This window comes from Oratosquilla oratoria, chromosome 15 (assembly GCF_046742065.1).
Source record: "Oratosquilla oratoria isolate Oo_2021 chromosome 15, ASM4674206v1, whole genome shotgun sequence".
Lineage (NCBI taxonomy): Eukaryota > Metazoa > Arthropoda > Malacostraca > Stomatopoda > Squillidae > Oratosquilla > Oratosquilla oratoria.
Window position 1 is genome coordinate 16919819 of NC_134791.1, and position 24899 is coordinate 16944717.

At 45.2% G+C, this 24899-nt stretch overlaps 3 protein-coding genes across 3 annotated transcripts in view; all 3 read right to left on the reverse strand.

Annotated features, from left to right (window-relative positions):
• LOC143033063 (uncharacterized) overlaps positions 1-24899 on the reverse strand; it is a 75953-nt gene that overhangs the window by 38723 nt on the left and 12331 nt on the right. The window lies entirely within an intron of this gene.
• On the reverse strand, positions 8416-10569 carry LOC143033317 (uncharacterized). The gene is made up of 3 exons (XM_076198610.1): positions 9583-10569; positions 8696-9339; positions 8416-8547 (listed from the first exon to the last, which is right to left on the reverse strand). The coding sequence occupies exons 1-2, from the start codon at positions 10290-10292 to the stop codon at positions 8805-8807; spliced, it is 1245 nt and encodes a 414-aa protein (XP_076054725.1). The 5' UTR covers positions 10293-10569; the 3' UTR covers positions 8416-8547; positions 8696-8804.
• On the reverse strand, positions 10562-12443 carry LOC143033502 (uncharacterized). Its single transcript, XM_076199010.1, has 3 exons — positions 12340-12443; positions 11310-11445; positions 10562-11182 (listed from the first exon to the last, which is right to left on the reverse strand). Exons 1-3 carry the CDS (start codon positions 12441-12443, stop codon positions 10562-10564), a joined length of 861 nt encoding a protein of 286 aa, XP_076055125.1.

Below are 24899 nucleotides of genomic sequence, written 5' to 3' on the forward strand. Positions count from 1 at the left end.
CAAACTTGCAACACAGGGAGAGAGTCGGTCAAAGTGCACAACAAGGTATGCATGAGCAGCCTGAGTCCAAGGGTGTGGCAGTGGCAACCCTCCAAATTTGGGCCTTTTCAGCATGGAATCATTTTTTGGCCTCTAGCACCCATACCGTTGGCCTCAGTGGTGTCAAATTGGACTCCACGGCAGCCCTAGCCGCCCTCGACCTGTGGGTGAGATGGCGGCTAAATCGGAGCAAGTGACCAATATGACCCAAAATCCAAAAAATCTCATTTTCATTTCGTCGTGATACACAGTGAGCGTCGAAAATAATTTTAACATGGTAAAATTCTCGAACACCATGACTGTAGATTAACTTAAGTTGAATAGGAAAAGTCATGTTCATTTCGTCATGAGTCACAGTCAGCGTCAAAAATAATTATAACATGGTAAAATTCTCGACCACCATGACTGTAGATTAGCTTCAGTTGAATAGGAAATTCGTGTTCATTTCGTCCTGAGTCACAGTGAGCTGTTGAGACAATTATAACATGGTAAAATTCTCGACCACCATGACTGTAGATTAGCTTAAGTTGAATAGGAAAAGTCATGTTCATTTCGTCCTGAGTCACAGTGAGCGTCGAAAATAATTTTAACATGGTAAAATTCTCGACCACCATGACTGTAGATTAGCTTAAGTTGAATAGGAAAAGTCATGTTCATTTCGTCCTGAGTCACTGTCACCATTACTGTAGATTAGCTTAAGTTGAATAGGAAAAGTCATGTTCATTTCGTCCTGAGTCACAGTCACCATGACTGTAGATTAGCTTAAGTTGAATTGAAAAAGTCATGTTCATTTCGTCCTGAGTCACAATGAGCGTCGAAAATAATTTTAACATGGTAAAATTCTCGACCACCATGACTCTAGATTAGCTTAAGTTGAATAGGAAAAGTCATGGTCATTTCGTCCTGAGTCACAGTCCACATGACTGTAGATTAGCTTAACTTGAATAAGAAAAGTCATGTTCATTTCGTCCTGAGTCACACTCACCATGACTGTAGATTAGCTTAAGTTGAATAGGAAAAGTCATGTTCATTTCGTCATGAGTCACAGTGACTGTCGAAAATAATTTTAACATATAATTCTCGACCACCATGACTGTATATTAACTTAAGTTGAATAGGAAAAGTCATGTTCATTTCGTCCTGAGTCACAGTCAGCGTCGAAAATAATTTTACATGGGAAAATTCTCGACCACCATGACTGTAGATTAGCTTAAGTTGAATAGGAAAAGTCAAGTCCATTTTGTCCTGAGTCACAGTGAGCTGTTGCGACAATTTTAAAATGGTAAAATTCTCGACCACCATTACTGTAGATTAGTTTAAGTTGAATAGGAAAAGTCATGTTCATTTCGTCCTGAGTCACAGTGAGCGTCGAAAATAATTTTAACATGGTAAAATTCTCGACCACCATGACTGTAAATTAGTTTCAGTTGAATAGGAAAAGTCATGTTCATTTCGTCCTGAGTCACAGTCACCATGACTGTAGATTAGCTTAAGTTGAATTGGAAAAGTCATGTTCATTTCGTCCTGAGTCACAGTGAGCGTCGAAAATAATTTTAACATGGTAAAATTCTCGACCACCATGACTGTAGATTAGCTTAAGTTGAATAGGAAAAGTCAGGTTCATTTCGTCCTGAGTCACAGTGAGCGTCGAAAATAATTTTAACATGGTAAAATTCTCGACAACCATGACTGTAAATTAGTTTCAGTTGAATAGGAAAAGTCATGTTCATTTCGTCCTGAGTCACAGTCACCATGACTGTAGATTACCTTAAGTTGAATTGGAGAAGTCCTGTTCATTTCGTCCTGAGTCACAGTGAGCGTCGAAAATAATTTTAACATTGTAAATTTCTCGACCACCATGACTGTAGATTAGCTTAAGTGGAATAGGAAAAGTCATGTTCATTTCGTCGTGAGTCACAGTGAGCGTCGAAAATAATTTCACATGGTAAAACTCTCGACCACATTGACTGTAGATTAGCTTAAGTTGAATAGGAAAAGTCATGTTCATTTTGTCCTGAGTCACAGTGAGCATCGAAAATAATTTTAACATGGTAAAATTCTCGACCACCAGGACTGTAGATTAGCTTCAGTTGAATATGAAAAGTCATGTACATTTCGTCCTGAGTCACAATTAGCTGTTGAGACAATTTTAACATGGTAAAATTCTCGACCACCATGACTGTAGATTAGCTTAAGTTGAATAGGAAAAGTCATCTTCATTTCGTCTTGATTCACAGTCAGCGTCGAAAATAGTTTTAATATGGTAAAATTCTCGACCACCATGACTGTAGATTAGCTTAAGTTAAATAGGAAAAGTAATCTTCAATTCGTCGTGAGTCACAGTGAGCGTCGAAAATAGTTTTAACATGGTAAAATTTTCGACCACCATGACTGTAGATTAGCTTAAGTTGAATAGGAAAAGTCATGTTCATTTCGTTCTGAGTCACAGTGAGCGTCGAAAATAATTTTAACATGGTAATATTCTTGACCACCATGACTGTAGATTAACTTAAGTTGAATAGGAAAAGTTATGTTCATTTCGTCGTGAGTCACAGTGAGCGTCGAAAATAATTTTAACGAGGGAAAATTCTCGACCACCATGACTGTAGATTAGCTTATATTGAATAGGAAAAGCCATATTTATTTCGTCCTGGGTCACAGTGAGCGTCGAAAATAATTTTAACATGGTAAAATTCTCGACCAATATGACTGTAGATTAGCTTAAGTTGAATAGGAAAAGTCATTTTCATTTCGTCATGAGTCACAGTGAGCTGTTGAGACAATTTTAACATGGTAAATTTCTCGACCACCATGACCGTAGATTAGCTTAAGTTGAATAGGAAAAGTCATCTTCATTTCGACGTGAGTCACAGTGAGCGTCGAAAATAATTTTAACATGGTAAAATTCTCGACTACCATGACTGTAGATTAGCTTAAGTTGAAGAGGAAAAGTCATCTTCATTTCGTCGTGAGTCACAGTGAGTGTCGAAAATCATTTTAACATGTTAAAATTCTCGACCACCATGACTGTAGATTAGCTAAAGTTGAATAGGAAAAGTCGTGTTCATTTTGTCGTGAGTCACAGTGAGCTGTTGAGACCATTTTACCATAGCGTTTTAAAATGCTAGAAAGTGCTTGGCCATCAGGACTGTGGAGGAGCTTATCGTAAGTCAGGTTCATTTTGAAGTCCGTCACAGTGACCCATCGCATTTCATATAATATTTTAAATTGCTTGGCCATCAGTATTGTGATTATTTTGAAATCGTGGACCTGTCGCCTCACTTTTAACATGCATGTTTGGCCATCAGGACTTTAGTTGAGCTTAGGTTCAAAATCATAAGTCAGGTTCAATTTGAACTGTCACAGTGACCCATTGGCGACTCAGCAGGCAAGGGAGGCGGCGGTGGCTCAGCAGCCAGGGCGGTCCTGTAGTAAGGGGTGACTCTAAGCTACAGGGTCAGGAATGAGCAAACATCAGGAGAGAGCCAGTTGGCTCTGTTTAGGTTGAAGCAGTTTATTAAGGACCAAGGGGGCATATATAAAACAGTGACAGGGCTTTACATCACATTTGGGGAATATCCTGTTTGGGGTACAGAAGACAGTTGGATAGGAGTCGATATAGGAAAAAATCACAATAATTTATATTTTGAGAGGGGAGTCTACCATGATTGGCTAGAAGGCAATATACAGTCCAGGTATTTCTACTTTGGTGTGAGATATGGGTTCCTACAGGCATCACACACACCAAAAAAGTCATTTCCTTCAATGTTGTTAATGAGGCTTTTAGCTTTTTCCTGAATGTTTGCCAAATAACATTAACGCTGGTCTTGTTCTGGTGTTGAATCCGAGTCACCACCATTTTTTCCATCCTCTCCATTGTCAACGATCTGGTGTAATGTCCTAGGACCTAGATGAACCTACTTCCACAGTTGCTCGTATTTTTGCAGCGTTGCCTCCGATGCACTTCTGTGCGCTCTCCCTCAATCCCAGGACATGGGATATGACCAAAGTTTTTTGTCCTTTTTTGTCCAGCTCAAAATTTCCATCTTCTTAGCCAGAGTAAGTGATTTGCACTGTATTTTCCTAGTGGGAGGGCTGCTGCTGGTTCCAAGAATATGAAGGACGTTTTGGGGCCATCTTGACGAACAAGTAAAGTGGCTGGACAGGCTGTAACTAAAAACAAGAGGGCTGTAAACATTGAACTGGGAGCAGGAGCGGCCACCTGTCAGCAGGCAGTGGAACTACACATCTGCCACACTGTTTGAAATGCGGTTGGGGCAAATCGCATCTTAGCAAACAAATTGCACAATTTTGATTAATTGTAATATTTTCAATGTTGCATCCTACACACTCAATTCAGGGTTCATTTTGAACATATGTCCTACCTGTTCAGCTCTCACACCTCTATGTGAAATCATGTGAGCAGTCCCACCTCTGCCTTCCTCACCTTCTTCACTCATTCTTTCCACGTGTCCAAACCATCCAATTACTCTTTCATCAACCCTATCTCCCAACTCCCTTTCCACCCCCGTTCTCCTCCTCACCTCATTTCTCACTCTATCCGGCCTAGGAATATAATTAAAAAAGTTCAGTTCAGCTAAAGTATTGTCTATTAACTTCCTTCATTTGTGTTCCAGGACCCAAGTAGTTGGATTGTGGAGACCTACCCTTGGCCCCCTGTCAGCCATGCAGGACCGCAAGCCCTCATCACACTCAGGCCAGAATATGTTGGATATGATACTTTGGCTCCTTCTATCCCCAATTCCAGCAGCCAGGACAAATTTAAACCTGATAGTCAAGGGGAGAATGATCCTTTGGTAAGATTACTAATATATGTATAGTGTAATAAGTGTTATTAATAATCAATCTACATACCAAGGGCTATTTCACCTTTTACAAGGGAGGTAGCCAGTCAAGGCATGTGCCCACTTTTAAAAATTCCTTTAAATCCTTGTGGATGAAGGACTATCCCGGTCTCCCATCCACTATCTAGGTCAGAAAATGCAGAAAAGACCATACCTCCACAAAATAATGACAATAATAATAACAACAACAGTACATACATATACCAAGGGAGGTAGCCAAAAATAATACTTCTTTGTCGCGGCTAGTGCCGCTTAAATCGTTTTTATCGGCTTAAGAAACCTGCACAGCGAAGCTATATCGGTAATCCCCTACCACACTCCTGGCCAAATGGCCACTTCCGAAAGGGAGTGTGTGGTTGGACATTCCGCATAAATCATCGGAAATTTAAAATTCCCGGCTCTGTGCAGGTGGCGCAAGCGTCTACAACCCCACCTCCCCCTCCCTATCCCCTCCCTTCTTACTCGGCCGCACGGATTGAGCCGTCACTTCAATGAGAAATGAAGGCTTCGCCTGTGGGAGGAGGGAGGGACCCTAAATCTGTGCAGGTTTCTTAAGCCGATAAAAACGATTTAAGCGGCACTAGCCGCGACAAAGAAGTATTATCGGCTGAGAAGAAACCTGCACAGCGAAGCTATGCATGAGACGAGGATAGGTGGGAGGAGAAGGTGAAGCCCAAATTGTAGTCGAGGACAGGGCTCAAGCCGTTATTACGTGTGTCTCGTATGGGAGACTATTCATCTTATCATTCAGTAGAGGGGAGACAAAAAGCATCAAGTACTTATATCGATATCAATATCAATATATATATATATTCATTTATTTGTTTATTTTTTATAAAAATAATATTGTACAATTTACATAGTGCATAAATTCTATGTAGAATATTGTATCTTGCTCAGCGGTTCCTGGGCCTTCCCCTACCCCTCGGTCGCCCTTTGCCCCCCTTCTCTTGCGAAGAGAGGGGTGGAGCCGTTCCCATGGCGACACATGGGACAGGGGTGATCGAGTGGTAGAGATACCGTGTCCTGAAGGAAGTTGCTGATGCCCAGCCCCCAAGGTCCTGCACCCGTTCCACAGAGTGGGTGCGGAGAAACGCCAGCGATGCCGCGAGGCCTCTGATGTTGTGGGCGTGGGGGGCATGGCCCGGGTCGGCCTTCTCTATAACGCGGCAAAGTAAACGCGCCAGGGACCTCGGGGTTAGGGGGTTCCGAGATTTCGAATTGTAGAAGAGATGATCCTCGGACACCCCTTCCGTGCGTTCCACGTAGTCTTGAAACGCACGGACCGGGCACAGCGGGTGTGGGTTTCCTTCCTCCAGGAAGGATGGTATTCTGATAGGGCCAATCATGTCGTCCGCCTGCTCATTCTTGGCTAGGAATGTAGGTGATGGAGCGAGAGTTAGGGCAGAGCAGTCCTCCTCCAGTTTGGAGAAGGACTGGTGGCGGGTGATCGCCGCCAGCTGTGACGCCCTGTAACCCGTAGCCAGGGCGAGCAGGAAGACGGCACGTTGAAGGAAGTGTTCCTCCTCCATGATGGTCCCTTCGAACGTCAGGTACTGCAGAACACGATGCAAGGACCAGGCTAGGACCGGCTGACGTCTCGGCTCTCTCGAGGCGCGGATCCCCTTCATTAGAAGGTTTCGCGCCCTTTGTGGCACTGTGATGTTCATGCCGAAGTAGAGTGGATCAGCGAGGGCTGCATAGTGAGCCGAGATTGTCGCCGGTGCCCTGTTGGTGGTGTCAGCTAGCCAAGACAGGAAGTCCAGAACTGTGCTAGCGGAGATGGTCACTATCGCGTGTCTCCGAAGGAAGTCCTGGAATCTCCGCCAGCAGGATTCATATTGCCGCACTGAGGATGGACGGTGAGCTCTCAGCATCTTGTCTACTGCCTCTGTAGAGAAGAGTTGGCCGAGAGCTCCCCGTAGAAACTCCAAGCGTGAAGTCGAAGTGACGCTTGGAGAGGTGCGGCAAGGCTGCTGGCCAGGCAGGCTGACCCTAGTAGAAGGGGAGAAGGGCACCACTTCATTAGCTCCCCGAACCACGGCTGAGCTGGCCAGTAGGGAGCTATCAGGAGGACCCGACCCTTGAAGGACCTGAGGGTCTGCACCACCTTCAGGAGGACCGTTGTCGCTGGAGGAGGAAATATGTAAACATACTTCCAGCGGTTCCAGTCCTCCGTGAAGGCGTCCGGGCCTCCTGCGCGTGTTCTGTGGTTGTAGGAGAGGAAGAGGGGGAGCTGGGTCGTGCTCGGGGAGGCAAATAGGTCCACCTCCGGGGTGCCGTAGCGGAGGGAGAGCGACTCGAACACTTGTGGACGTAGTTGCCACTCCACCGATGTCTCCCGGAACCTGGATAGAGCGTCCGCCCATTCGTTCTCCCGGCCCGGAACATACTTCGCCGAGAGAGAAATGGCCCTGCGTGATGCCTCGGCGAAGATGTCCTCCGACAGGGCTAGGAGTGGACCTGATCGGGCCGTACCTTGCCTCTGCACGCACTGTACTGCCGTCACATTGTCCATATCGAAGCGGACGCTCGTGTAGGAGATTTCGGGGTGCCGTTCGAGCCATTCTTTTACCACTATCAGCTCCCGAAGGTTGATATGTAGCGACCTTCTCTCTTCCGACCATCCCCCGCACGCTTGATGTCCCCAGCTCGACTGGAAGCCCCACCCTATGTCCGAGGCGTCCGTCGCTACTGTTATCCGAGGTGGGGGCGGGGACCATGGGACTGACTGGCGTAGGACCCCTGGCCGAAGCCAGGGACGTAACAAGCTGTGGAGTGTTGAGGGTACCGGCCTGGGAAGGTCGCGCGGGAAGAGTGGGATGCTCCTGTTGACCTCTCGCGTTAGCCGTCGGTGTTTCAAGCGGCCCAGTGGAAGGGCCGGGGCCGCGAAGTTGAGGCAACCTAACAGGCCCTCCCACTGACGGCGGGAGAACGTTTGGGAGAAGAATGCCCTCCTGACACAGCGGAGTGTCCGAAGAGCGTTGTCTGGAGCCAGTGACAGGGAGGCGTTGATCGTGTCCCACTCGATCCCGAGCCAATGAAGTTTTTGTGTAGGGGTGAGGGTAGATTTGTCCCAGTTTACCTTGAAGCCCATCTCCGTCAAGATTCTTAAAGCCACCGAGACATTGGTTGATGCACCCTCCTCGGTGGGCGAATGTATCAACCAGTCGTCCAGGTACATGAGTGTGGAGACGCCTGCCTCCGCCAAGCGTGCGCCTACCACTCTCGCTAGCTTTGTGAAGACCCTCGGGGCAAGCGAGAGTCCGAAAGGGAGTCTGGTAAATTGATACGTCTCCCTCCCGACCTGGAACGCCAGGAACCGGCGAAATCGGGGGTGGATGGGGACATGCCAATATGCGTCCTGAAGGTCCAGGGACGCTAACCAGTCTCCCTCCCGGAGCACTGACCGAACCTGAGCCACCGACACCATCTTGAATCGCAGGGGTTTCAAAAATTTGTTCAGTGCGCTCAGGTCCATAACCAGTCTCGTTTTCCCTGGGTCTTTCTTTGGTACGGTAAAAAGACGGGACAGAAAGACCCGACCTGTCGCTGGTTCCACTATTCCTTTTTCCTTCATGTCTCTCACGTGGGGCAGCACTGAAGAGGACACCTTGGATGACGCGGGAGGGTGGCGTAGTGGCTGTGGGAGGAAAGAATAAGGAATCAGCTTATCGGTAGTAATGTGTATATCCCCCCCCCCAAGCCTGAAGGGCTGGGGCAAGTTACTATCCATACTATGTAAGAGTATCACCACAGTTCCCTCAGAGGATAAAGGTAAGGAGACCCACCGGGAGAGAGACCCAAGGCCAGGTGAGTCCCTGGCGGATGACCCTGGAGGCCCATCCGTGCGCAGGCCACGCGTGGTGCCAGCCCAGGAGACACCCCACTTGGGGGCCTTCAGAAGTTCTTGAACTTTTGCTGTTGTTGCTGCTGATGTTTTCGTTGGTTGGTGGTCCTCTGGGGTTGGGAGGAGGTGTGGTGTTGCGATTGTTGGCGCCGAAATGTCTGGGGCTGTTGCTGATGCGGGCGCTGGGTTATCCTCCCTGTGGGTGGTGGACGGTATGCCCGCTGTTGTTGTTGATGTTGTTGTTGTTGTTGTTGTTGTTGGCGCGCGTATGGGGGCGGGCGCCTGAATAGAGAGTGGGACCTGTAAGCAGGTAAGGGCCGAGGTCTCGGTTGGGATGGTTGTTGGATCTGGATGACGGTCGGGACCGTAGCGAAGACGCGGTCTGTCGCTTCCTGGTCGAACAGACCACGGGAAAGGGGAGCTGCTCTCACCACGCCCCGGCGAGCTATCTCCGGGGCCGACCGCGCTGCAGACTGACGAGCTGCCAAACGAGCCGCGGTGAAGGCCCTCGCTGCTGGGGGTAGGGCTGATGACGCCATGTTGGCTGTACCCTCTGCCACGGTAGAGAGTGCCGCCAGGGTGTCTCTGCATACATAAAACACGCGAATCAAATTAGTAGGGCGAGAAGGATCCCGATCCCCGGAGGGTGTAATAAAGTCACATCGCTCAATTGTAGAACGTATAACATATGCGAGGCCGAGGTCGTTTCCGAACGACCTCGTCCTTGGGTGCTAGTCAAGAGGCTCCGTCCTGGGTGAAGACGCTACCTGAGCGTCTCTCGCCAGGACAGGTCTGGACCCTCTGTATACATTGAAATATCCCACTCACCTCAATTCTTCCCGCGGGAAGTCCTCAAAGCTCGTGGCGAGCGTCGTCAGCCAGTTCCTCATCATCGCGATTGCCGTGACGGTCGAGATGGTAGAGGCAAGGTCTTGTCTGGTCGAGGCCTCCGTCGTCAGCAACTTAGTCTCCGGTTCACTAAGTTGATGGGGGAGGGCGGGGTCCCTGCCAGAGTGCCATAAGCAATCGCGCAGACCCTCCGGCGCGAAGGGTGGTGGCAGGACGACGGGGAATGATGAAGGGATATGCCGTCGAGGAGGAACCGTCTTGGGTTGGTCTTGGGCCCGCTCGAAGAGAGCAGGGATGTCTAAGGCCTTCTCCCCTTTCTCCTGCGGGAACCAGGCGTTTGGGGAGAGTGCTACCGCCGGCGAGTCCCCCGACCTGTCGACAAACATATGCCCATCCGGGTTTAAACGAGGGTTCTCCAGGAGAGCACCTAATGCATCCAGAGTGTTAGAGGTGGAGGCCCTGGAGGGCGTGGAGGCCGGGGCGGAGAGGGGTCGAATCTTATATAGAACCTTAGCCCCCTCCGCGTCGTTGGCCCACTTTAGGATAACGTCATCTCTCCTCCTCCAGCCCTCCGGTAGCGAGTAGTCGGGAGACCAGGCCACTAGCTTGTGATCTTCTCCAAACGAGTACTCCCAGGACCGGGGAAGGTCACACCATGAGAAGGGGCGGAACTCAAAAGAGTCCGTCATGGTAGGAGGATAAGGAAAAGAACTGTAGTGGTCCTCCACCCCGTCCAACCCGACGGACGTCTGATTGGGGGGTTCCTCCTGAGAGGGGCCTTCTAGTCCTATACCTGTCGCCGGCACGGAGGGGCGGAGGGAAGGACCAGGAGGGAGAGTGGGAGGGGGGGCTAGAGCCGTAGGTTCAATAGGAGGTTGCTCTGGAGAGGGGTGCGTTATGATTTGCGCGGTCTGAAAGGCCGGATAATGTGATAGGGCCGATTCAAGGACGGGGCCTATCAGGGACGGGAGGCTGTGGAGGGTGGGGACAAGCTGAGCGTCCTGGACCTCGGTGAGGCAGACCTCTTTTTCGAGCGAGATTTCCTGCCGGGTTCACGTGAGTGAACTAGGGAGGAAGACGAGTTCGTGGGGGTGCTTGACAAAGCAAGCCGTAAGGGTTTTAAGGACCCTTGATGTTCGGATGTATGGGGCTGCCGAGAGGCCTGAGGACGCTCGGGGACACCATACTCCGCAACATCAGACTCGTCCCCTTGTACTCCGAGAGGCCCAGGTTGTCCACCAACGGAAGTCTCGGAGACATAGGGAGACGGATGGCGAGGGCGAACGAGGCCCAATTCCACTCCTAACGCCGGATCCGCCCACACCAGGGGGGGGTCGTCAGCGGATTTCAATTTCCGAGCTCTGCGCCATGCCTCCCGAAGGTGTCCGAGGGCGGCTAGCTTGGAACGGGTTTTGGGAGGAGCAGCACGAATCTCCTCAACCCGCGCTTTGCACACAACGCAGGCTAGGGGGTTAAAGCCAGCTTGTGAGAAACAAGGGGCATGGCGGGAGCAGAGGTCGTGGTGGCCGTCTGACGAGATCCTGGCTGTGCAGCCGGATTCCACACACAAGCGTTTGGTCTGAAAATAGAATAATGATAATCATAGACGGGGTGTCCCAAAGGTGTCTGGACACAACACCAAAGGGGAAAAACTGCAGGAGAACTCCCTACGAGAACACAAGAGCACGAGCTGGAACCAGACTTACCGGCATGAAAGAAGGTGGGTTGTTGAGTGACCGACTCGTCTGGTTCCGCGATGCTAAGTGACGGCTCAATCCGTGCGGCCGAGTAAGACGGGTGGGGATCGGGCGGGGGAGGTGGGGTTGTAGACGCTTGCGCCACCTGCACAGAGCCGGGAATTTTAAATTTCCGATGATTTATGCGGAATGTCCAACCACACACTCCCTTTCGGAAGTGGCCATTTGGCCAGGAGTGTGGTAGGGGATTACCGATATAGCTTCGCTGTGCAGGTTTCTTCTCAGCCGATAACAAAGGCATAAAAACCATTCCCACCCATTCCATCCCTATCACACTCCCTTCCACCCGCTTCCCTCCCTCTTATCTTGGCACCTCCTGGATGACGGGTCATCCCTGTATCTTGTCCACTGCCCGGGGTCAGAAGCAGTATCGTAAGACACAGCACATCCACAGCAAGGCCGCTTCATTAAATCAGCGACCCCCCCTCTCCATCCCCTCATGCATACGGGGAGAAATCCCTTCGGGTTGCGTCAAATTTTTCTCACACATACTCCCTCTCCCCCCAACCCCTCCACCCATTCCACCTCATGGATCACATTCTCACACATACTCCCTTCCCTAACCCCTCCCCCCACCCATTCCACTTCATGGATCAATTCACCTGTCTTCAGGTCTCTCCGGTCCGTCCTCACCAGACACACCCCTCCTCCCCAAAGCCCCCTTGACCCCATCCATCCATCTCATCCAAGGTTGCCCCCTCCTGTTCACTCCTTTTACATCTTACTAGTCTTTCTTTACTCACTCTCTCCATGTGTCCAAACCATCCCAATTCTCTTTCATCCACCCTGTTACGTCCATAGACGTAAATTTATGTTGCTGATTTCATTGTATAAAAATCAGGAGTGGAATGAATAATTTGTATTGTACGTCCGTTAATGTCAGGGTATAATTTTGTGTATTGTACGTCCGTTAATGTCACGGTATAATTTTGTGCATTTTACGTCCATCAATTTAGTGTCACAGTACGATCAGTTGTACAATTCCCCCCCGTCACCGGCATCGACTTGGTCGAGTGTGGGAGAAGTTGTGGGTAGATGGTGTGTGGGGGCCAGCATATCAAGGTCGTCTTCTCTAACTGGCATTAGTCAGAGTCGCCCAATGTGTGGGTTATATGCAGTTAGAGGAAGGGACAAGTCACGTGTAATGTCGCAATCCTCCACTTCACCATTGTAATGTCGAACGAGTCAACGGACGTAGGGGGACCTATGGGAGACGCACAAGTCGGTGAGTGATTGCTTTAGTATATGATGTCATTTCAATGTCAAATTTATGATGTGAGTTACGACTCTACGTATTGATTAACACTTGTATATTTTCTGTTAGTAATTGGCATTTATGTATTTTTGTAATGTTGTACAAGTTCTTTGACAATAAAAACATTCTTTTTAGAATGACATGCAGTCAGAGTAAATACGGAGCTCCATATATTCCCTACGAATCATAATAATACGATAATTTGACGACAAAACCCTACACACCCTATCTCCCTTTCTACCCCCATTCTCCTCCTCATCTCCTCATTTCGCACTCTATCCAGCCTAGTAACCCCTATCGTACTTCTCAGACACCTCATCTCAAACACATTCATACTTCTTCTCTCTTCCTCTCTTAGGTTCCATGTTTCTGCCCCATACAGTGTTGTCAGCACAATCACTCCCTCATATAATCTCCTCTTATCATCATCCATTCCCAAATGTCTGTTTCTCATCACACTTTTTGATCCACCAAGGCACTTACTCAGTTCTCTCAATCTACATTCTACCTCCACTTCCACCCATCCCTTTCCTGTCATGTTTACATCCAAGTATTTAAAACTTTCCACTTCCTCCAATCTCTCCCTTAATCCTCACTTCCAGCCTGCTGCCACTTTCACCCCTTGTACATCTCATCACCTTACTTTTACCCACATCTTCAACTTCCTTCTTGCACAGCAAGGAAAACATGAGCAGCCTGAGTCCAAGGGCGTGGCAGTGACACCCCTCCAAATTTGGGCCTGATTGGTGTCAAATTGGACTCCACGGCAGCCATAGCCGCCCTCGACCTGTGGGTCAGATGGCGGGTAAATCGGAGCATGTGACCAATATGACACAAAATCAAAAAAATCTCAAAGGATTAACCCCCCCCTCCGAATATAGCCGAAAATTCGAAGGTGACTGATTTGGTCCAAACTTGCCCCACAGGGAGAGAGTAGGTCAAAGTGCACAGCAAGGTAAACATCAGCAGCCTGAGTCCAAGGGCGTGGCAGTGGCACCCCTCCAAATTTGGGCCTTTTCACCCAGTAATCAATTTTTGGCCTCTGGCACCCATACCGTTGGCCTGAGTGGTGTCAAATTGGACTCCACGACAGCCCTAGCCACCTTCGAATTGTGGGTGAGATGGCGGGTAAATCGGAGCAAGTGACCATAATGACCCAAAATCCAAATCGAAGGTGACCGATTTGGTCCAAAGTTGCCCCTCAGGGAGAGAGTCGGTCAAAGTACACATCAAGATAAGCATGAGCAGCCTGAGTCCAAGGGCGTGACAGTGGCACCCCTCCATATTGGGGTCTTTTCACCCAGTAATCAAGTTTTGTCCTCTGGCACCCATACCGTTGGCCTGAGTGGTGTCAAATTGGACTCCACGGCAGCTCTAGCCGCCCTCGACCTGTGGGTGAGATGGCGGGTAAATCGGAGCAAGTGACCAATATGACCCAAAATCCAAAAAATCTCAAAGGATTAACCCCATGAATTTAGCCGAAAATTCGAAGGTCACCGATTTGGTCCAAACTTGCCACACACGGAGAGAGTCGGTCAAAGTGCACAGCAAGGTAAGCATGAACAGCCTGAGTCCAAGGGCGTGGCAGTGGCACCCCTCCAAATTTGTGTCTTTTCACCCAGTAATCACATAATGGCATCTGGAACCAATACAGTTTGCCTGAGTGGTGTCAAATAGGACTCCACGGCAACCCTTACCAACCTCGACCTGTGGGTGAGATGGCGGGTAACTCGGAGCAAGTGACCAAAATGACCCAAAATCCAAAAAATCTCAAAGGAACCCCATGCATTTAGCCGAAAATTCGACGGTCATCGACTTGGTCCAAACTTGCCCCACAGGGAGAGAGTCGGTCAAAGTGCACAGCAAGGTAAGCATGAGCAGCCTGAGTCCAAGGGCGTGGCAGTGGCACCCCTCCAAATTTGGGCCTTTTCACCCAGTAATCACCTTTTGGCCTATGCCACCCATACCGTTGGCCTGAGTGGTGTCAAATTGGACTCCACGGCAGCCCAAGCCGCCCTCGACCTGTGGGTGAGATGGCGAGTAAATCAGAGCAGGTGACCAAAATGACCCAAAATCCGAAAAATCTCACAGGACCCATGAATTTAGCCGAAAATTCGAAAGTGACCGATTTGGTCCAAACATGCCCCACAGGAAGAGAGTCGGTCAAAGTGCACAGCAAGGTAAGCATGAGCAGCCTGAGTCCAAGGGCGTGGCAGTGGCACCCCTCCAAATTTGGGCCTTTTCACCCAGTAATCACCTTTTGGCCTCTGGCACCCATACCGTTGGCCTGAGTGGTGTCAAATTGGACTCCACGGCAGCCCTAGCCGCCCTCGACCTTTGGGTGAGATGGCGGGTAAATCAGAGCAAGTGACCATAATGACCCAAGATCCAAAAAATCTCAAAGCCGAAAATTTGAAGGTCATCGATTTAGTCCAAACTTGCCCCACAGGGAGAGAGTCGGTCAAAGTGTACAGCAAGGTAACATAAGCAGCCTGAGTCCACTGCGTGGCAGTGGCACCCCTCCAAATTTTGGCCTTTTCACCCAGTAATCACGTTTTGGCCTCTGGCACCCATACCGGAAGCCTGAGTGGTGTCACATTGGACTACACGGCATCCCTAGCCGCCCTCGACCTTTGGTTGAGATGGCGAATAAATCGGAGGTAGTGACCAAAATGACCCAAAATCCAAAAAATTTAGCCGAAAATTGGAAGGTGACCGATTTGGTCCAAACTTGCCCCACAGAGAGATAGTCGGTGAAAGTGCACAGCAAGGTAAACATGAGCAGCCTGAGTTCAAGGGCGTGGCAGTGGCACCCCTCCAAATTTGGGCCTTTTCACCCAGTAATCAAGTTTTGAACTCTGGCACCCATACCGTTGGCCTGAGTGGTGTCAAATTGGACTCCACGGCAGCCCTAGCCTCCTTCGACGTCTGGGTGAGATGGTGGGTAAATCGGAGCAAGTGACCAAAATGACCCAAAATCCAAAAAATCTCAAAGGATTAACCCCATGAATTTAGCCGAAAATTCGACGGTGACCGATTTGGTCCAAACTTGCCCGACAGGTAGGTTCTCGAAGACCTTTGTCAAGGTATATTACAGTGAAATGGTAGTTTCTTGGTACAAACACTGCATCCTACACTACTGTCTTTGGAATTCACAGACATTGTTGTTACGGGAAAAGAAAGTCATGGGTGATATTCCCCAAAGACATGCAATTAGTTACATGCAATTCCTGGGATATGGGTGAGATGAAGGGATGACCCATCATCCAGTAGGATACAAGAAAAGAGGGAAGGAGGGAGGGGGGTGGATGGGAATGGAATATGTGGGGATGGAATGGGTGGGAGTGGAATTATGCCTTTTGACTTTGACTACCTCCCTTGTAAGGGGAAGAAAATCTTAGTATATGTATGTATGCAATCACTGAACAGTTATGTTCCTTGTGGCTGACTACCATTGCTGAGGTTTTTATTTGTTTGATTCTTAACTTCTCTCTCTCTGTCTTGCTCTCTCTCTCTGTATCTCTCACCATCTAGCCGCATTATGGGTTAAGTAGTTTCCTTTAGGCATATTTTCTCATTATATTCACAGCTCTTCCTCCTTGATGCTGAAAGATACAAAGACGGGTCACCATGAGCATAGTTCCCTTCCCGTATAATACAACTAGGTAAATACAACAAGGTAAATATCTCCACACAGGAACCTGATGGTCGCTGGCAACTGGTAGGCGTCACGAGCAAAGGCTATGGGTGTGCACGTCCACACCGCCCAGGGGTCTACACCAAAGTCGTCAAGTACCTCTCCTGGATTGACCAGGTATGTCACAAGTGCTCCAACATAGGCAGACTACCCAAAGTCTAAGTGTTAAAAGTCTCTTCACTTGCAGGGAGGTAATGATTATGAGTGATGTGAGATCAATCATAGTCTTGATAATGATTTTTTTTTTTTTTTTTTTTTTTTTGTCCACAGTAAGAAACTGTAAATGAAGCTGCGGGGGTAAACCAGCTGTGGTTGTCAGGCTCTGCTGTGGAAGTGCTGTGTTTTCCTGCATTATTCCAAGTCTCTAACCTAGTGTCATAGACATAATCACTCCTCCATAAAAGCTCCTCATTGTATCCATTCTCAGATACCTATTTCTCATGAAATTTTTAATTTCCTCGTGATATTTACTTGCTTCCTTCAGAACTTACCTTCACCCAAACTCCTCCACTCCCCACATACTGTCCCCTTTTCCTTTATGCAACAGAACTGTATATGCACTCCTCCAGTCCCTTGGCACATTCCCCTTCTTTGGTCACACATTGAATAACCTCACTAGCCAAATCACTATAACCATTCCTCCCTTAGTCAGACACTCTTCAACCTGAAGATGACCATGTCAGATTTTTCTTTGGCTTAACCTAGATAGTTTTATTCCTCTGTCAACTGAAGGGATTGATGACGGTTTAATTAACCTTAAGGAAAACATTCTTCCATTTTCCAGGTTATGGAGCTGACGCAGAGTGAGCTGAGTCGTCCCGTGAATGCAACGTGTCAGGGCCACCGGTGTCCCCTGGGGGAATGCCTGTCCTCTGCCAACATCTGCAACGGGTTCGTTGAGTGTTCCGATGGCTCAGACGAGTGGAATTGTGACCACTGAAGACTGAGTGGCAGGTGAAGACCACACGTGGACGCGAGCGTGGCGTATAGGGATCCCAAACAATGAGCCCAACCACATTAGGGCCAATGCACACTACATAGTTCATTTTCATACGGTTACATTTCGTTTGTGTTCCATCAAAATGTCACTGTGTTCACACCATACGTGATGCGGTATGTCAGTGTGCTGCTGTTGCTCTGGTATGGCACCAAGAAAAGGTTGTGCAAAGGAACTTGCTGCAATTGCTCTTCTTTTAGATGAAGATGAGGTGCACAATTGCCAAAGGAAAAGAAAGTCATAGGGTGAATTTTGGACTTGACAAGCTCCTCATAGCCAGTGACCAGTTCTACCATATTGACTTTCCGTTGCTCATGACTATTTCTTCAATGTGCAAATACAAAAGTTTTCAGACTGAGGGTAAGTCACAGCCTTCCCCCTGTTACCACCAAGTGACTGATACATAACGATGCTCACACTTATGGCTAGGATGCAGAACATTTCCATTATGTATACATTTCATCCTTTGGAATTTCTTCCAAACATATCCAGTATGTACAAATGAAGGCTGTACAAAAGATGAACAATAGACAGAACATATAATGCAAACAGCCTAATTGACTTCAATGCAAAAAATGTATGAAAGCCAAACAAAGATGAATCATATAGTGTGAATCGGCCCTTATATGGTGCACGCAGAGCGCACTGCAGCAAGTGGGCGGGCTCTATTATAGACTTGGGGTTATAAAAAGACACTTACGGGTCTGGTAGAGACAATAGATATACTTATAAGGTGGATGAATTACGAAAGTATCTACAGTTTTTTTTAGGCATTATGAAAACATTGGAACTGCCTCGTCACACAACACCAAGGACACCCATAACTTAACGAGTGAGTGTGATTGATATACAGTATCAGAAAGTTTGACAGTTTGGACAATGATTGTTCACTGTCTCTAAAACCATGGTCTAAGACAACACAGGTGCTTATGTGTGGTTTGAAAAAACTTCCCAATGGAACAGTAGACAGACAAGAAAAATGCTCTAGAGGTTGTACCTCTCATTAATGGTTGTGTTTTTCAGTGGAAAGTTCCACTTCTGTGTCCATTTGTAAAGACAGTTTTTTTGCTCGTGCATGTCCGTGCAACAGAGGAAGGTGTCCGGACTGACGTAACAGTGCAGAAATGCAGAAACATAGCTGCACATACAGTATGCATATACAGTGTATACATTATGAAAATGTGTGTGTCTGTGCATGCATGTAAATACCAGTAACATGTTTGCGTGTCTGTGTGTATGCCTCTTGTGTGCATATGTGTATGCATATGTATACATATCTGTAAATATATATATGTATGTGTGAGGGTAAGCATGTTTGCATAAACTGTACATAATTATTACATGTACATATCACAGAAGTTAAAATGTCCTTGTTTAACTACACGTTACTGTATCTTACAACACGTATTCGTACGATTTGTGTGTCTTCCATCCGTGTTTAAAACTCGTTACTTTACCTCCCTCCATCTGGGGGGGGGGGGACCTCACGGGCTGACATTCAGTCTCTGAACAAAGCCTAAGCTCTCTAGTAACTTTTAGTGTCATCCCCCCACTTCACACAGGGAGAGCTGATAATAGGCAATTACTACTACCCTCATCCTCCTCCCCTTTTATTTCCTCCTCTTTCTCCTATTACCTAGCAACATAAACCGACTCACCCAAGGATGCAGAAGCACGGACACCAGCCCAGAATATCTATCTGGAGGGACCTACGGGTCATTACTGTGGTGCTACAGGTTTCTGACCACTATCTTGAGACAAGAAGCGATATTATTGAGTTTAGGAAGGGATGCTTTCAGTTTGAATGAAATCTTGTGTAAGAAAATAGTTTGGCACAGACTGCAACAAAATGTGTAAAGGTTGCTACAGTATTGAGATTGTATGCTGGAAAATGTTAAGTGCGCACGATGCACATGAATGTACAACTTTTGTACAAAAGGTGTTAATGTATGATGAGATTTTTGCGTTACTTTGGTTCACCATGGGTTTCATGGACTGCATGTGTAGCCAGTTCATGCCATGGTTCACATTGAACAGATAATGTTCCTCGTGATTTATCTGATATATTATGCATGTGATGCCTTGTGTCTCACCCCAGGTTGTATGATATATCATGTGAGTCAAGCAAGGTATCTCTCGTTGTGCACAAAAGTGTTTAGGAAGAAATGTATGAGAAACTACATGACGGATGTGAATAGCCAGGTGAAGCAAAGTGTGATTTTAGGTCCTAAGGACATTTCAGAGCTCACCTAGAAACACATGGTTTGAGTGGGGATGGATACATTTTTTTGCATGTTGCAAGTATAAAAAAGTGCAGGTCTTCATGTATTGTATTGCTTGGGGTAACTGTACTAGTACTCTTGGAATGTGTGATTTGTACACACACACACTGGGTACTGTGTTGCCCCCTGGGAAGTGTCATTGATTAAGGAACTTACACTTGATTCTTTGATCATTGGTTGGAGTTATGCTCAAAATGTGTAGAAATCTTGTTATCTATTTATTTATTATACTGCACTGAATTTAGGTTACCCTTGTTAAAGAGAAGCAAATCAACTGCCAGTGTTAATTGTACATGCAAGTAGGTATGTTTGCAGATTTATCTACTTGAAAACATACACATACATACACACACAGGAGGGCTTTAAGAGGTCATGGAAGTAAATTAAGAAAGACCACATCTCGAGAGGATGTGAAGAAATACAGTTTTCCATATAGATGTGTAAATATGTGGAATAGGTTAGGTGATATAGCCCAAGCTCAAACAATACACGAGTTTAGATCTAAATATGATAATTGGAAATCAAAGATATAGATTAAGTCAGAACCGTACATGAATTTGAGTCAAGGTATGTTGGAACCCAATGAGCGTTGCTCCTTTCATGTACACTACAATTAGATAAATACACACACACGCACGCACGCACACACACACACACACACACACACACACACACACACACTTTCAACGAACGGACGGCTTGAAGAACGTTCTGAAGAAAAGTGCAGATTGTGGATCCCAACGCAAAGAGAAGTGCCTTTTTGTATTTACAGGGTGGGGGGAAATTGCTCGTGGGGTAGTGGGAAAGTAAGGAAAGAGGAGAAGGGGAGGGATTGCTGGGAAAATGGAAGGTAATGAGGAAGTAGAGGACTTGGTCCAAACAGACCGCCGTAAAGTAAACAAACGACCACAAAACGAGCTGGAGGACGACGGAATGTCTAATAAGAATGTAAAGATTAGAAGTATAGATAGGAACAATACAGTAGAAAGTGATGAGAATATTTTCAAGGGATTTAAAGAGAGTGGGGGGGACACAAACCCCCCCCCCCCGACTGACAAGACTAGAGAAGAAGGTTGATAAGGTGATCGAGGACTTGGAGAGTAGGTTAGGTCATATGAACACCATTTTACAAAGGGTTGAAAGATTGGAAGAACTGGAAAAGGCGAATAAAAACTTAACTGATGAAATAGAAGACCTAAAAAGACAGTTAAGAGAGGTAAAGGTGGAGAATGAGGAATTGAAGAAGAATAGTAAAGAAAACAGAGAAACGATAGCTAAAGAAAGTAAAAATTGGAAGAAAACCCAAGAAGGAAATAAGGTTTCATTCACTGACATAGTCAAACAGCAATTGAAAGAACATACTGAAGACTCAGTTATTAAAGTGATGAGACAAAAGGAGAATATAGTAAGGGATTTAGCAGACAAGAAGAAATGTATAATTATATTAGGAATGGAAGAGAAACACAACACAGATAGAACCACAAGAATCAAAGAGGAAAATGAAAAAGTAAGCCAATTACTAGAATCAGTTCAGGAAGATGAACCAGAAATTATGAAACAAATCGAAGAGAAATTTAGACTCGGAAAGTATAGCACAGACAAGACCAGACCAATTAAGATTAAATTCAAGTCACAAACAACGGCAGAGAATATCTTATCCAAAACAGGGAAACTAGCAACAAGTGAACAATACAAAAAGATATGGATAAAAAGAGAAATGAATAAAGAGGAAAGAGAGGAAGAAAAGCAGAAAAGACTGGAAGCTAAGGCAAAAAACGAGAACAGAACGGAGTCAGAGAAAGAGAGATTCTATTGGAGAGTAGTGAACATGAAACTAAGGAAGTTCGACATACAAAAGAAAAACATAAGGGAAACAGAGAACACAATGGAAGTGGCAGAAAACTAAGAGTGTCTTACACAAATATAGATGGATTAATAACAGGATTGAATGAGCTGAATAATTATTTGAAAGAAAAAGAACCGGACATAATGGGAATTGTAGAAACAAAATTAAAAGGCCCACTACCACCCAACAGTGTAGGACATGATGCATACAATTATTGGATTAGAAACAGAGAGAAAAAGCAAGGGGGTGGAGTTATGTTCCTGACTAAGAAGGATACAAACGTGAAAGGTGTCATATATGGAAAGAATACAGTAGAGATGATTATGATAGAAGTGGAAGACAGAGATAAGAAGAGCAGAAAATTTGTGATCAATTATGTGCCTCCGAAAACAGCCTCATGGGAGGAGAGTGAATATAAAAGTATGTTAGAGGACACAAAGATAGCATTAACTAAAATAATGGAAGACGGAGGAAGAATAGTTATGATGGGCGACTTTAATTGCAAAGAAATCTGCTGGGAAGAAATGACAGTAAAGAGTGGTGATGACTCATGGGGAAATGCTCTACTTGAGATGATTACTGACCATTCAATGACACAATGGATACAAGAGAACACTAGGTATAGAAATGAAGAAGAACCATCGAGGCTAGACTTAATAATTACATCTGAACCTAGAATAGTGGACAAGATTGAATATAAAACACCAATAGGTAAAAGTGACCACATATTGATTGAACTGGAACTTAATGAAGAAAAATATATGAAAAGAAATGAACAATATAGAAAAGGAAGAATGATGTATGAAAAAACAAACTTTGATAAAATAAGAGAATTCTTCCAACAAGAAAACTGGGAAGAAATATACAAAGAAGAAACATCAGTGGAAGAGAAATGGAATATTTTGACAAAAATTTACAAAAAAGGAGTGGAAAAGTATGTCCCAAGACAAAAACAAGAAAAAGAATATGTAAAATGCTGGTACAACAAAAGTTGTAGGGAGTTAAAAGACAAAAGAGACAAAGCCTGGACCAGATGGAAAAAAGACAGAAGACCTGAAAAATGGAAAATATATACTGGTTATAGAAATGAATATGTACAAAAGTGCAGAGAGGAAAAAAGAAAATATGAAAAAGATGTTATAGAAAAGTGTAAAGATCAACCAAAACTATTCTACAGATTTGTAAACAATAAACTGAAAAAACAAACAAGACTTGGAGAAATTAAGACAAGGAGGAGTTGAATACACTGAGGAAATGGAAATGGCAGAAATTATGAACAAACATTTTAAATCAGTGTTTACAAGGGAAAATATACAACCTGAAGAGATTGAGTGGAAAGAAAAAGTCCCCCCTATGGAAGAGATAGAAGTAACAAAGAATGAAATATTGACACACTTGGGTAATTTTGATGTCAGAAAATCGCATGGGCCAGATGAAATAGCAAACTGGATTCTGAAAGAATGCAGGAATGAACTGGCAGACAATATACATAGCATAATAAGCAGTTCCTTAAAAGAAGGAAAAGTTCCAGAAGATTGGAAAAAAGCAAATATAGTACCTATATATAAAGGAGGAAATAAAGAAGAACCTACCAACTATAGACCAGTCTCTCTAACAAGTACAATAGCAAAAATTTGTGAAAGAATTATCAAAAGTAGATGGGTAAAATACTTGGAAAAAAACAACGTATTAAATCCAAGGCAATTTGGATTCAGACAAGGACGATCATGCGTCACCAATTTAATATGTTTCTATTCAAGGCTAATAGATATAATACAAGAAAGAGATGGATGGGCTGATTGTGCATTTCTAGACCTAAAAAAAGCTTTTGACAAAGTACCACATAAGAAGTTGCTTAAGAAATTAGAATATGAAGGAGGAATACAAGGTAAATTGCTAAATTGGATGGAAGACTTTTTGCAAGAAAGAAAAATGAGAGTAGTTATAAGAGATCAGCACTCAAAATGGAATGAAGTAATAAGCGGTGTCCCGCAGGGAACAGTTCTGGCCCCAATAATGTTTGCTATATATATTAATGATATGGATGAAGGAATTGAAAGCTATATGAGCTTCTTTGCAGATGATGCAAAACTACTGAAAAGAGTGAAAACTGAAGAAGATTGTGAATCACTACAGAGAGATCTAAATAAAGTACAAGAATGGAGTAGGAAGTGGGAGATGGAGTTCAATACAAAAAAGTGTAGTATAATGGAATTTGGAAAAAGCAAAAACAGAATAACAGGATCATATAATTTGGGAGAAGAAGGAATAAAAAAAGTAGAAAATGAGAAGGACCTGGGAGTCATTGTTATGAATAATATGTCACCTGAGAAACATATAAATAAGATTTTTGGAGAAACTTATAATTTAATAAGAACAATCAAAGTGGCATTTACATACCTGGATGAAGAAATGGTGAGGAAAATCCTAATCACCCTGATAAGACCAAGATTGGAATATGCAGCAACGATATGGTCACCAAGTACAAAAAAATGTATAAAAAAACTTGAAAGAATACAAAGAGCAATCACAAAACTGGCACCAACACTCTCAAAACTATCATATGAAGAGAGACTACAAAAACTTAAACTACAGACACTAGAGCAAAGAAGAGAGAGAGGAGATTTGATAGCTATTTACAGAATCATGAAAGGCATAGAAATTACTGATAGAGAGAATCTGATAAAATGGGATGCCAGAAATACAAGAGGACACGGAAAGAAAATAAAAAAAGACAACTATAGAAGAGATTTGAAAAAGAACAGCTTTCCTCACAGAGTAATAGACAGTTGGAACAAGTTAGATGAGAAAGTGGTGTGTGCAAAAACAATACATGAATTTAAAAATAGTTTAGATAAAATGAGATATGAAGACGGGACCCCACGAGCATAGCTCCCCTTCCCGTAAAATACAACTAGGTAAATACAACTAGGTAAATACACACACACACACACACACACACACACACACACACACACACACAAAATTGGCACCAACACTCTCAGAACCATCATATGAAGAGAGACTAGCCAAACTTGAGCTACAGACATTAGAGCAAAGAAGAGAGAGAGGAGACTTGATAACTATTTATAGAATCATGAAAGGCATAGAAACTATTGATAGAGAGGATCTAATAAAATGGAACAGTAGAAATACAAGAGGACACGGAAAGAAAATCAAGAAAGACAGTTATAGAAGAGACCTGAAAAAGAACAGCTTTCCCCACAGGGTGATAGATGTTTGGAACAAGTTAGATGAGAAAGTGGTGTGTGTAAAAACTATGCACGAATTTAAAAGCAGTCTAGACAAAAGGAGATATGAAGACGGGACCCCTCGAGCATAGCTCCCCTTCCCGTATAATACAATTAGGTAAATACACACACATGTAGAATGGACAACACATGATCCACTGGGTTAAAGACGTGACATGAGTAAGAGCAGACACCCCAGGAAGACTGGACA